The 15,000-nt window shown below is 39.2% G+C and overlaps 1 protein-coding gene across 1 annotated transcript in view; it reads right to left on the reverse strand.

Moving 5' to 3' along the window:
* Positions 1 to 12,586, reverse strand: part of LOC140943266 (uncharacterized) — an 18,621-nt gene extending 6,035 nt beyond the window's left edge. Inside the window, exon 1 of the mRNA XM_073392334.1 lies at positions 11,611 to 12,586. Within this exon, the coding sequence (XP_073248435.1) occupies positions 11,611 to 12,539 (929 nt within the window). The 5' untranslated portion in view covers positions 12,540 to 12,586. The remainder of the gene's footprint in view (positions 1 to 11,610) is intronic.
* Between the last annotated feature and the right edge of the window lie 2,414 nt (positions 12,587 to 15,000).

Consider the following 15,000-nt stretch of genomic DNA (forward strand, 5'->3'; position numbering starts at 1 on the left):
ATACTGGACGCATTGTTGGCCATATCCCATTAGCTTTATCGGGAATTGTGTCGTCTTTTTTAAAAAGGGCTAACCACAAGGCAACAGCAGAAATCTGAGGAAAACGGATCAATCGAGGATCTGGCTTGGGACTGGAACTTCCAGTTATTTATAAGATTTACGGCGGAAGGATACATTTGGACAGACTAGACGAACTTATTCATGGCAGCGAGACTGCAAAGTGGGCCTTGAGAGAAAAAGATGAGGGAATTTTGACTGATGGACAGAAGAAGCGGAAATCGACCAAAAAAGACAAAGACAGTTTCAAAAAGCAGAAAAAATACACTTGATATGTGTGCAAATATTCCAAGATGCTGCTCGGTGTCCGCTATAACGAGAGAGAAAACAATAAAATTGTGACGTTGGGACCGAATAAAGTGTCCGTAAGTCCGTAGTAGCGAGAGTCCGTAATAGCGGGAGTTTATTTCAGTCAAACTTCTGTAACTTTCGCCGGGGATTTTGCTGCTGTCCGTGATAGCGGGGTGTCCGTAATAGCGAGGTGTCCGCAAGGCGGGAGTTGACTGTATTATTATTTTTAAGCTTATTCTTATTTATTTTTGCCAGTGTTGGCCGGGACTCCTCTTCTTTGACAACATTACCTGTTATTATTTCACCATAGTAAGTCACTACCAAGAGAATGTGCAAATTCTGTATTGCAATGTACAATCCCAGTTTGAAATGGAAAAATTGCATAATTGATATCAGCACTCCCCCTTGGTTAAGGAAGTGAGCAAAGATCAATGGAATTCTCTAGGGGTATGTTGTAATAGTTTTGGAAATCCTTGGGGAATAGTCTTAAACATTGGAGTTATTCAGGGTAAACAAAGAATTCATGGAATTTTATTAGGAAAAAAAAGTACTGTTCAATAAGTTCCTCAGGGGTAAATTCATATCTTAAGGAAGTCTCCCGGGTGAATGCAGTCTAATAGAATTCCTCAGGAGTAAGAAGGAAGTTTATTATATGTTGTCAACCGGCAAGAGGGTGTGGCTATTAAATGTGATAGCCCAATTTTTTTATGCCATTGAAGGAGGACAAAGCACACACAATGACCACACGCAACAGCATGCACGGACTGGACAAAGCAAACATGATGTGATTTTATTTAGTTGGATAGTAAACCTTTTATTCCATGGTTTACATTGTAAAAGTATAATGGACATGGGTGTTTTGCTCATTGCTCGCCTATACATGAAACCATCCAACACATGATTGATAGAATTCACATACAAAAGTTATTCAAAATAACTAAGAATCACGAATCACCAGTGCCACTAACAAAAGGAGGGATACAACAATCTGTTAGTATGCCAAGTTGCGATGGTTTCTTTTTGCATTACCTTGTATTAATTTTGTTTTTTTGGCTTGACTGTTCATTAGCGACAGGCATGTGACTCATTGTTTGTGATAAATAAACAATTTTTTTCCTCTGAAAGGATTCATCAAAGAGAAGAGATTCTCCTAAGGCTTAAAATTCACATCCAATTTTTTCCTTAGATCCTTGGAAGTTATAAAAATTGGCAATTTTTCCATCTCTAAGTTATTATTTTTTTGTAACAGCTGAGAAAAATAGTTCTGTCTCTGCTGTTTATTGAACTGATCAAACCAGAGAAAGAAGCTTTCAATGTAAGTTTTAAATTTACACAATATTTTTAGTACAGCCACAATAACCTAATCAATACTTTGTTAGAGGTGTTGTTATTATTTTATATTAATGTAATATAAGGTTTCTTGAAAGAATTGCTTCATCTACTGTAAAAAGGGTAAAGGTTTTTGCTCACAACAGGAAGACTTGTTTTGATATCACATGAGTTTAAGTGTTTGTGTTTTTCTGGTTGCATTCAAAGCACAACCATTTTGTTGTTGGATGGAATGCAGATTCAGGGATATTAGCACAATTTGGATGGTACCACTCACAGCATCCGCAACACTTGACATAAGCAGTGTTGTTGTTAGGCAATCGGCATGTGCAGTAAATAGGTACATTTTTGCCTACCACAGGATGAACAAGCTCAACTGTATCATCAGTTGGTGGGAACTCGGTCATCTTTGAAGACTCCAGGCAATCAACAAGGTGCTGGCGCATGGCTCTCTGGTCATATCTCTTGGTGGTGGGGTCACCACCACGGCATAAAGTGGTGGCAAAGGCTATAGCAAAGAGTGCACAATCATTGTAGCCCTTCTGCTTTTGCACTTTCTGATTCTTAATTTTAACTATGTTGCCTTTGTAGTGCAACATTCTGCATGCATGTTCTACTGTTTTCCTGGCAGGGCTTCCATACAGACTGTCATAAACTTTAACTTCCCCAGTGGGACAGGAAATGGCACTGAGACACACCCAGTGTGACCCTGTGTTGATTATCTGTACAAATTCACTTGCAGCAGGAGTCACTAGATCACCAACAATACTTGGATCTTCCAAGCCATCAACTAAAGGAAACTGACTTTTCAGGAGTGTGACGATAGTTTTGCCCTTCCAGCAACCAATCGGGAAATTAAGCGTAAAGAGAACTCGAGCGGCTTCGGCGTAAGGACAGCAAGGGGCAAAACTAACTCGCAACTCGCTTGGCAAGCGGGAAAGGAACTCGTCACTATTCCAAGGTACCAGATCTGCTACAACTGGAAACAGTACAGGACTCAAACTTGGACTTCAACAGTTTAATCTTCAGCTCGTTAACGTAACTTGTACAATCAATTAAATCCGCGATGTAAATCGCACAAGCATGTAACTCCGGCCCGCAATGTAAATCGTACAAGCATATATGACTCCGCAATGTAAATCGAAAACCAGGAATAACAGTTCTCTATTTATACTAACCGATCAACTTATTACAACATCACAAAACAAAAGGAAAGAAGGCTGAATAAAATCAGCTGAACACCGAAAACAAATCTGGATAAATTCAATTTTAAAATCCATATGTTAAACTAAATAACTCAAAATTAAATGTCAGTCAAACAAGTGAATTTATAGGAAACCTACGAAGATTCAGCAGTAAAGCTGTGCAAAGAATTAGAATTTCCTTTGCTCAGGATTCCCTAAAATGTCAAAACTAAAAACTACAAACGGTTGGTATTTGAACAGGCGAAAGATCCGATTATTCAGTGACTAAGCTGTATAATTATCCAGAAACAAATTATCCTTTTAAAAGTAAACATTGAAGTAAAAAGTGTATAATTTAAGGGAACTAAAACAACTCAATGTAAATTCAATGTAAATTATGGCTAACACAACTTCAAAGGGAATATTTAAAAGCTAGATATGAAATTCGAGGCAAGCAAAGAATTCATGGGAAATCTCTCCTTACAGCATATCTTGAGCATCTTCAACCTCTGAATCTGTTAGCCATCCGGTGGAACTAAGAATATTGCTTTCGCTGCTACTATAAAGGGTGATTTGTCTGTGTCCTGATGCATTCTGGTGACTTATCCACACAGTGGGACTTGGTGGTGTTTCACTCACGAAGATTGCACTGTCTTGGATTCTTGGTACCTTTTTTTTAGGCTCTTGTTTTGCATCCTTAGCTGTTGTTGTCTGCTTTCGTTTAACATGCACTTGTACTTTGTGATTTTCAGCTGTATTTCTTTTGGTATTTCCATTGGCAACAGGCAGCTTGTGGCCAAAAGGACAGCTGTCATCTTGTATAACTGTATAGCTTGGTGGCTTATGTTTGACTGGTGTAACACTCAGTTCATGTCACTGGTTCCAACTGCTGAAGGGTTGCTGTTATCTTGTTTGACTGCTGGGCTTCTGGATTGATTGTCTGAAACAGGTTTTAAGTCTTCATCTTTCATACTGCTCTTAAGTGCACTGCTGACTCTCGAAGTGCCATTATCTTGTGTAACAGCTGCTCCTACTGGGCTTCTCAAATGCTTATTTGGTGCAAGGTCAGGGTGATTAAACTCAGAACAACTCTCTGTCACAACTTCTAGCTCAACTTCCACCTTGGCCTCTTTGGAGTTTTTCCTTGATGTAGCATTTAGTGGATCTACATGCCACCCCCTTTTGAAGTTGTTGGCTGCCTTTCCTACTCTGCCGGTATATTTACCCTTACGTTTTGCTAGCTAGAGGTAGATGTAGGGTCAGAGGTTTTCTTGTATTTTGCTTCATTTTTGGTTGCGAGCTCTTGGTTGAAGGCCGCTCAAGAAGGAATCCATTAGATGCCTTTGGAGCACATTTTTCCATAATGCTGACACAGTGTTGCAGACATTTTCTAAGATCTTCAAGTTTGCTGGCATCATCAACAATTTAATATAGGAAAGAGACTTCACCTGGTTTAGGAGATCTCTGCACTGTACTGCCACTGTGTTGTTGTTCCTTTGATTTGCCAAGATTGAAGCATTTTCTTTCTCAGAGATGTTTGGATGACTGGGCACATCTTGACGCTCGATATCTGCAGGTTGCTCAGCTGTGTCTATGTTGATCACAGGAAAGATGATTTCTTCATCCAGTGAAAAAAAACGGAGAATTCCTGTAAGTGTCAGGCAGTTTCTCAAAACCCCAGTCAGGATTGTGTCCGAAAACTGCAAACATGTGTTTGCAAGGAAGGTGGCTGCTTTCCCATTCTTTGCAGGTACAAAGTGGTGGTTCGTTGTTTCCACCAAAAGAAACATGATACCACATATTTACCACTGTTTGGCTATCTACCTTGAACTGGCCCTGGCCTTTATTGACAAAATGGTGGGCTGGGATGGACTTGGCTTAATCTATTTTTTCTAGACAGTGTTGTACTATGTGACGTGGACGGTTGAAGAGGTATTGTGGCATTTTGTTATGGTACTGTTTATAAGAGTTTGAACGCCTGGTGTTTTCATCAATGTACCTGCAATGAATATGCATATAGGAAATTGTAATTTACTTTTGCATTCTTGTACAAATTTTTTTTAGTATCTTGACCAAATAAATAAAATTTTATGTTCTATATAATCCGTAATGTGTACTATTAATTGGTGAATGTGATGTTGTTGTTGATCATAAATCACAATGCATTTATGTCCCAGCTGTTTGGGGAACGTCGTTTGGCATGATACAAAGTGCCGTCCTCTGACAATCACTGAGACAGATAAAATGATGTCAATAGATCTAGAATTAAACGTCATGGTCATTCTGCAACTGCTATTTGAATACCTTATTTGTTTTTTTGTTAAATCCCATTTTCTACCTTAATTTCTACCTCCACGCAAGTCTGACCTTTCCTCTCCTCTACGTTTTGTTCCCATTCCAAGGATAATAATAAAATATTGCAAATTCCAAAGGGAGAAAGAAAGTATGAAGCCAATTGGAATTCTCAGATAAGTGAGGGTGAAACTTACTTTGCGTACTTGTCTGGCAGGAATTGTTCTAGCAGAATTGACACCACTGAGCTAAGATTTGCATTTCTATTTCCTTCTAGGTACTCATATTTGAATGCTTTGTTTTGTCTCTCAACGCCATTGGTTGTACTGACGGAACAGAGTAGACGGTCCTTTTTGAAAGCCCACACCCACCGCTGAAACAAACAAGAAACAATAGCTACCGGTATCTTCTGTGTCTAGGACCTTCTAGCATGAGAGTAAACAGTCGTCAGTGAAAAAGGTGTAAAAATGCTGAACTTCATAAACAGAAATATACTGAACCATGATTGTAAGAAGGAGCTATCTGCCTATTGATAAATGATGGACATGAATATTACTTTTAGAACCAATAAATAAATAAATAAATGATTGCACTGAACGGAAATACTAATGTTAGTCCCCTGTGTAATTCAATGCTTAGTAGCAGGAAACTGACTTAAATTATTCATGTCACTGTACAGTGTATTATTTTGCTGAGTAATCAAATTTCAAATACCTTGTATTCTTTTAGCCAGGTGTTCTCAAACCACTGCCGAGTTGCTTTCAATTCTGGCCGATTCCAAACCTCCCACTGCTCCAGATGTGCTAGAGCATCCTTGTAACACCTTTCACTCAATGCATGGGCAATGCGACGAAACTTGCCCAGAGGATCACTCTTGAATGCACTAGCTCCATTGGCACCTTTAGAGAGCCATCTCTCCCAAGACTGCTCTCGGTGAAAATCGCATATAAAGACTTTACAATCTAAGGAAAGAGAAAGTTTATAATAATAATTACTATAACATACATCTTGCTGACTGTACTATGTGTAACAATTAACCATGCAACCTTCAGTGTTTCTGCATTGGTTTGTTGCTGTGAAGAGTTATATAGCAGTTAACTGTTGGGTCCACAAGTTCATGAAATCTGTAATGAAGGGTGTGTCAAATAAGGCCATAAGTGACCCACAAATGTACATAGAGCCAATCAGCAGGAGAATCTAATGGTTAAGTCAACTTGGCCTTTCTTCGTCACTGGCACTCGTTTACCTGCATTGCTTATGTCTTCCATTGTCTTATAGCTAATGGTAATGACGATCATGATAAACATGTATGTGTTAATAATAAGGAGGAGACTGCTTAGAGAGAAATTCATGTAACTCAACAAAATAGAGAAAGCCTTAATGTCACATTTTGTTGTTAAATACATGTGGGTTGATCTGTACAGTAAATTTTTCTTTATTTATTATATTCTTTTCTTTTCTTTTTAGCCTAATTGTGCTTTAAACAGATAGTTAACATACATTAACATCTTAGCTCTGTTTTATTTTTACTCTGCCACTGATTTTGACACTATTTCAACTTTTAAAATGTGAAAAATGAGGTAGCCCATTATCTAAAAGCCCTGTAGTTTCTTATTATGGGCTTCCTTGCCACCTTTTCTTTTTATTCTAACTTTTGTAATTCAACTTATTTGGCAAAAAAAAAAAACTTGAACTTGAACTTGAACTTGAGCAATCTTTTTGTGCAAATTTATTACCTGGAAATAAACGTTCAACTGCACCAATCTCAGCCTCACTATAGTCCACAAGAAAGGACTTGGGACACCAATCCGGGTTCCAGTTGGCAATGACTTTCAGTGCCTTCTCAATATTAGTACTTGCTTCACTCTGTAGAACAAAACTGCCCACCACCTGATAATCTACATTGGACTTCACTACCAGGAAAAACAAAGGTAGGGCATACTTTGTCGTACGATAAGTTGCGTCAAGTAGACTCAGCTCATTTCCATAGCGATTCAAAAGTATTTGCTGCCATTTAGTTTGATGTATGAACATAAGCCCCTCTCTTCCACAACCAACTTCGACTATCTCTTCCTCATTGTCTTCATCATCGTCACCTCCACTGGCACTGCCACATGCAAGGTCTTATTGGACTTGTGCATATGGTTGGAAGAGAATGGAGTCCTCTGGGCTTGACTTCTGCCACTCTTCAATTTTTTTCTGCAAATTTTCTTGGTCAACCTTAGACCATCGATTCTTTACTAGAGATTCATATATACCATTTCTCAGGTCCACTTTGCTGGGAAAGAACCGCCTATTTGACCCTGGGGGTAAAGGTTTGTCTTTAAACAGCACCCTGGCCACATAATGCCGAAGACTTCGCCTCATTTCATTAACACCCCGGACTCCTTCATTTACAAGTTCTTGAATTTGTCCCCGTAAGCATGTGTCCATCCTTTGCAGAAATCCTGCATTCTGAAAGAGAACACAAGTACTTCTGATGAATACCGGTAAACAAAAAAAGAAGGCTTAATTTAGATGAACATGTAAGTCTATCTATACCTAAACTTGTTTCATCTTAACCTGAAGGTTGTGATAATAATTATGACTGGCCTTATCTAAGTTTTTATTGCACAAACCTCTCCAGTTACATGTTGTAAGTGGTCTGTAGGGCGAGGCAGTTGTACATATACTCGTCTTTCCCCCTTCCCTGCAGCATCATTCTCCAATGCTCTGCGCAATTTTTTGGAAGCAGTTTTCTTACGTTTTGGTGTGTCCACAGTGATCTACAATGTAAGCAAATGCAAGTATTGTGAAACTTATTATGCAGAACTGGGATTTCTGCAGTTTATTATGCAGCACTGAACGAGACATAAAATTGTTACCTTAAATTCAGGGAACCTAATGACTTCCCTCATAATCACTTGCGCAGTGCAGCCAAATTTCTTAGTTGTTTGGAAAATTTCCGTCTTTCGCTTGTTACCATATGAGTGGTCATTGTCACACTAGGGTTAAAGACAATTAGTATGGATTTTAGTATAAACAACTAACACATTTTCCCTTGCCTGTAAATATGAAGACCTTTGACTAAGACAGAACAGTATCTGTAATACAGTGCATGTGAGACTGCTGGTGCCAAAGGAGCTCAGTGTGCTTTGTGTTTGTTCTCCAAATCCCGTTCCTCCACTTATATTAGCTGTGATAAGATTTCGCTTTTCTTACCTTGCACCATTGGAAATTTTTTTATGGTTTAAATTTCTAAAACACAGGTTTTAGTATATTTAGGGACTGGTCATTATTTATGTAGAGGGGCGGGGGGAAAAATATTTTGATAGATGAAAATTTTTGCCAGGCCCTTCCTCCTCACATCTAAAAATGGCAAGTAGCCTCCCTTTTAATTCAATGTTCATTGATGACCCCCCTACCCCCCACCCCCATTATTCCACTTATGATTGTATATAATTATTATAGTATAGGAAAAATATTCCTTTCTAGCATTGGAAATGTTATATATCTTTGAAAGTTGCCATCACAAAATTTGCAATCAAGGTGCCACTTTTCAGATGTTGGACACCAAATATTAAACCCTGGAAGATAAATATTTATGTAGTTCATGTTTTATTACTTCATGGGCTATTGAACCAACAAAAAATTTGTTAATTTTGATATTAAATGCAGCCAAAATCAAACTCTGAAACAGGCTGATCTGGGTTTGTCTTTTATTAAAGTGTGAAATATTAAAGCAATGAAGTTTTTGACAATATTCTTCTAACTGGGTTGTCCATCTTCACCACCTGCATCTTTGAAATTAATTTATTTCGTAAAAATAATCCCATTTGCAAAAGCACAGACAAGACCCCTTGCAAAACCTAAAAAATCATGACCCCCCTATTAATTGTTGAAAAAAATTAGCCCATCCTATAGCCAATCTAAAACAGCCTTAACCCCCCCTTCTTTTTTCCCTCCCCCCCCTATAAATAACAACCAGTCCCTTAACTGAAAAAAAGTGAAAATAACCTTGGAAGTATTCCTTCTTTCTTTATCTGCTGCATGTCTGTCAATGCCCTGATGGCAATCATATACTTGTTTTCCTGTTATGATGAATGGAATTCCATCATATTCGATCCTTGATTGGGAGGTTACAGACTGAGGATCTTCAAAAAACACCTTTTTCCCCTTCATTTGCACATTTTCTGGAACAAAGCAAGGCCTAATCTTAATATAATATTGTACATATATATAAACTTTCACAGTTCATTTTTTTCTGTAAGTTTATGTTTCTGCTCTGAACTGACCCAACAGGGTAACAAGGTAACAGAGTAACAAGGTGGTATAGATTTTATCAGTGTCCTGTAGCCATTTTCAGCAGGCAGGAGGCATGAAGAGTGAAGGCAACTTTCCTCATCCCTTTGAATTTTATATGGCTGCACAAAATTTTTTTGGCCCAGGGCACCTACAATCACAACCTCTTTTGTCAAGATATTTCTGTTTCTTATTCGAACCTTTCTTCCATTTTTGTCTTTTATTTGGATATTAAGTCATTGTTCATTTAATGCATCATTCAATTAACATTGTTGTTATTATCATCATTATTATATTATTCTGTTAGTTTATTTTGTATTTAAAAACCTATTATGGTATTGCCAGGAATTTTCTTTGTTTGTTCCCTCCACCCCCCCCCCCCCCCCTCAATTTTGGATTTGGTTCTTCTGTGCCACGTGCAATATTCTGCACCCGGATATTCCATTTTGGTTCACACAAACCAATAATTAGTAAAGTCACAGAATACACTGACCGTACATTTAAGCTTACCTTTGCCTAAACCGTTGTTGTAGTAGATAACAAAACTTGTTGTCGTATCCAACTCATGCTCGTGTGGCACCTTTTCAGCTGATTTTACATCTGGTACGAACAAAAAACTTCCAGGTCTGTTTTCTGAAGACATGTCTAAACAGCTACTGCAGTACGCGTACTCTTGTTTGGATTTTATTTTTCCCGCTCTTTCGGACGCGTCACAGAGTAGAGGACCGGCCGTCCAATCCCGGAGAGGTACTTGTCGTCTATCCCTTGTAGGGATAGGTCAGGGAACCCTAGTCTGCTTAGAGTTAAGGAAGACAAAAATAATTTCCATTTTTCGCTTTGAGGGGGTATATATTCGTTTATTTCAACAGCATCTTGTCATAACTCTCAAATCCATCTGTTTTAATATTTGTTAAGAAAAATAATTTGTCACTGCAAGTAGTTTTCCCGTTTAATATCAGTGGCGGGAGCCAGTAATATTTTTCGAAGTACGAATAGGTCAATGTTAAGTATATTTTAGATGAAAAAAAAACAAGAAACAAAATAAATCACATCGCATCTTTTTAAATACGCCTGCGAGTATTCATTCTGACTCCTTTACGTGCCATTTTTTGGCCATTGCGATGCAGTGATCGATGCAGAAACGAAGATCCATTCGGAAAAATTGTCGGCGATCGTATAACTCGGTCCCAGTCTCAGGATCGAGGAAGGGCCCTCTCGTCTATCCCTTCAAGTGACTACCCCACATTTCCATATCCACATGTAATATAACAGTAATATTTGCATTCAAGGTGGCTTATACATAAGGACAATTTCTTAAATCTTGAACACATTGTCTACCCATATGAGCTATAGCTAGCTATGGTAAATGTTTATTATGAGGTGGGGTCTCACTGGACCCCACTTGGTAGGATGAGAGTTAATCATTTGGGTCGACCTAGATAGGTATTAAGTTTGGCACATGAAAAGTTCGACGTTTGAACCACCGCCTCATGTGTTGATCACAAGAGAGAGTAAGTTAGTCGTTCGGATGGACCATATCTTTTTATGCTTTTTTGATTATCAGCTGTTCTCAAATAGGGGAGGCCATTACCCGAATCTGGAATTAAACTTCAGGGGTCGGGAAAAAATTAAGCTAACATTCTACAGTCTGATGCTTACAATAAAGAGTTCAGGAACTAACCGTGATTCGAACGCATGGCATTCTAACATAAAACTACAAAGAATGCTCTAGAACGTAACTGTCCGGCACGCAGTAACTTAAAAATGTTGGGAGCACCGCGGTCTCAATATCGAATTTAGTTTACATTACAAAGCATGCAAGCTTAAAAACATTATGATCGATAGTATACCGTGTGCATCTATTCAAGCGGTGTTCTTCCTGTACAGTCATATAAAAGTTTTGCGTTATCACATTCCTTGGGGTTACTATGAAGTGAATGAAGGACATAGCTATGTATCATAATATAAGTGACCACAATTCGATAAAGATTAGATATTCAGTAATTCGCAGTATTCTAACAGAGTGGGCCACGTTCACTCCCAACTAGGTCGTGAACGGTCGTCCTTCTTTCCTCAGAGACACGCGCGCTGAACGAAAAAGTAAAATTCTAGCAAGCTGCTAGAAGTGAGAAGCAATCCTCGTAAACAAAGTCTAATAATAAGTAGGTCTACCTACCTTCCGCAATACCACAGACCAGTCACGCCTTTGCCAAATTTTGTAGGGGAATAGAGTGGACCTTTGCAGGGACGATACAGGTTGTTCAAGCTTACTTTATCCAGCTCGCTCATTTCTCGGTTAATTTCTGTCGTCGGCTTCGTAAACCAAACTGGGTCGTCAGTATTTCGCAACAATGCTTGCTCTTCGGGATACATCAGAATGCTGTGAGGATCAAAGCGAGTTATGCCCAGTAGGTTATCCTCCTTGCAGTATTGCGAATTCTCTTCTGACTCTTCGCTCTCCACATGGATGGAAGAGTCTCGGTCTCGTCGCTGATGCTCATGACCAAACCCAAGAGCGTGCAGAAGCTCATGACAGCTTGTTCTCTTCTTTTCTGGCCAGCGCCAATCAAGATATATTTTGCAGCCAAGCGAAGACACATCAAGCATATCACTCCAGGTGTAGCATGAACCCTCCCAGGTTCCAAATATGTCTATTTTCCCTTTAACAGACTCATCGCTCGTGATAAAGAGACGGAGCCCAGGAGCAGCGTAGTTGATGTCACTAATGGCTTGTCGTATGTGTTCAATCCAAGCTGCATCAACATTTCGAGCGATCCAAATTGGAATAGACACCTGGTTCTTCCTCTCTCCTAACCACTGTAAACTTTGTATCTTGTAATATTCTTTGATTCTTGCTTTATCAGCGACAGGACGTATATACTCTACTGCACAAGAAAACCCTTGTGACGTATGGCCTTTGCTTTCAGCAACGTGTAGGCTCGAAGAATAAGCTGGTCCAAAAAAACCCTCCGTACGGAGGACACGTATGGCGCCAGCGGGTAATTCCCCTTCTTCTGGATTGATGTACCATTCTTCAGTTAACGGGACGATATAATACTTATTTGGTACATTCATTTCGGGCATGATCTGTCTGTCTGGGTCCATCTTTAAGTTCAAATTGAGGTGTCCTGAACCAGCAGAAGAGAACTGAATGCGCTTGCAGCCGTAAGTATTTGCGCTGCTGGGGGTAACGAAACCTCCACTCAAATTGCAATTCACTATTCACTTTTTCTGAGGGGTGTTACTAAACAGAGTAACACAGTAACGAGTAACGGAGTAACGGAGTAACGAGAAAACGAGTAACGGGATAAAAAATTCAAGAGGTTAAAAAAATAACAATAATAAATCCTAATGAAAGAAAAAACATAAAAATAGTTGTAACATCCTAATAATGACCTTTACCAATCTCAATAAGTATGTGTATTCCAATAAGTGCTTAAAACAAGGAGGTCAAACCCCACCCCGCCCCTTCCTCGCTCCAGCAAAGTAAAAGGTATTTTCGTGTCGAAAAAAGTCACCTGGCTACTGCTGTTATTTGCAATTGAATATGCCTATCCATCAGATAGAGTAACAAAACGTTCCGTTTATCGTTCACCTTTTAGGTTATTTCCTACAGCCCAAGATCGGGAAGACTATTTTAAAAGAGCCGACTTTCTGAACAATTTTCACAAATCATTGAATATTTACAACTGAACAAAACTGCATATATACTGGTTTTGAGTCACTGTCATGAGTAGTACCCGGATAGAAGCATCACCAGCATCGACATCTGCATCAATAACATTGATTTCCGTATGGTTAGTTAGATCACGCTGTATACGTTGTGCTTATTGAGATCATCAAGAAAAGAAACGGAAAGTTTGTTTTGTGACTCATTCTTTTCATTAGACATGGGATTACCCTAAGTTTCAAGGTTTCAGTGTGAACGATTCTGATAACTAATCGATTAATTAAATTTTGTAAGAAGATAAAAGAAAGTACTTCTTATGCCAAATGCAGGTCCCTCTTCGTCTCGCAGGATGGTAAAAACCGTCTGCAAGTGCCCGCACTTTAGCTCCTAATACCAGGTCCTAAAAAAAGAGATTGATCATCAAAGCAAGTCTAGAAGACACCATCATTACTTTCCCGTAGGGATCATAAGTGGGAGAACACGGAAGTGGAAACGAGGGCTCTTCAACGATTTCAAAATATTATTCCGAACGTAGCGACTTTATAATCTTGTCGCGCGCGAAGCGCGCGCGCAGTCTGCTAACTGCGCGTTGTCTTAGCCAGCTGCGAATTCTCTGAATATATGCTTGGTATCCGCCAATGATGACGTCAAGGAGCATTTTGCGTTTCCAGCCAACATAGACTTCGCCGCCGATGACCAAGGCGCATTTTGATGTGATTATTCATCGTCTGTGAATCAAAGGTTACCATCGGTGAATCACGAACAATTTCCCATGCAAATGACACACAAGCACAACAAGTGGCTCCAAATCCTCGCCCAGGAAGATTTTCCACCGAAACTCCTCTGGAGCGAGAACGTCGACTTCAAATTCAGCGGGAACAACGAAGGAGAAGACGTCAACAAGAAACCGCGGAGAAGAAGGAACATCGCTTAGCACAGCGAAGGCAACGCCGACAACAAGAGACAGAGGAACAGGAGATTGGAATCAGAGGCATTATGATCGTTCACTGTCGAAAACCCATCCCCGCCGATGTATGTAGATCAAAGTCTTCTAATTCTTCTGGATAACCTCCCGCTCTAGCAGATTTGATTTGAAGTTTACAATTTTCTTTTCTGTTCAAATATTATCAGAACACAGGCGGCCCAAGCTCATAGCGAACCATGCATAAAAGAAAATTTGTACTTTTTTAGATTTGGGACATGGGGTGTCAGGTTGCATGTTACGTCATTTCATACCATGTTGACGTCATATTTATGTGTTGATGACGTCTCAAGTGAAAACACCTATAGAGTCCCAAATTCAAAAAACTACAAATTTTCTCCAGTGTGTTATCCACTATCTTTCTTTTAACTTCCATTTATTGTCTTGAACTGGAAACCTCCCTAAAGTTTTACCATATGAGGTAATAAAACAATTAAATTCTTTAAATTCCTTCTTTTATTGTCAGTCACAAAACAGCTTGTACCTTTGTCCCGTTTTAATGGATTTTAACGGGGTTTTCACCGGAAAGCGTCACTCTGATCACAGAACACCCCTATATGGTTTTTCTGACGATTTTCTTAATTCTAAATTTTGGCACCAAATTTGGAAACTATTTGTGACGTCACAATGTCCATCAATACTGTCAAACTGCCACCAAAAAAGGTAGAATCTCTCAAGCAACAATCCTGCCAAGTTTCATGCCATTTGGAAAATTCTTCACGTCTCTGTGACCTATGTGGGAGAAAAAAACATCTATTTCTACGTGCTCTGTCAGCCTCGTGGCCTGGCTCCATATCCAAAAATGTTAGTCTTAGGGTTGGTTGTAATCTGGCAAAGTTTCATGCTTTTATCATAAAAGTGAACAATTCGCTATATTTCTGGTCGATAACAGCTGGACTATTAACATGTTTTAT

The sequence above is a fragment of the Porites lutea genome, chromosome 7 (genome assembly GCF_958299795.1).
Source record: "Porites lutea chromosome 7, jaPorLute2.1, whole genome shotgun sequence".
In the NCBI taxonomy this organism is placed as follows: Eukaryota; Metazoa; Cnidaria; class Anthozoa; order Scleractinia; family Poritidae; genus Porites; species Porites lutea.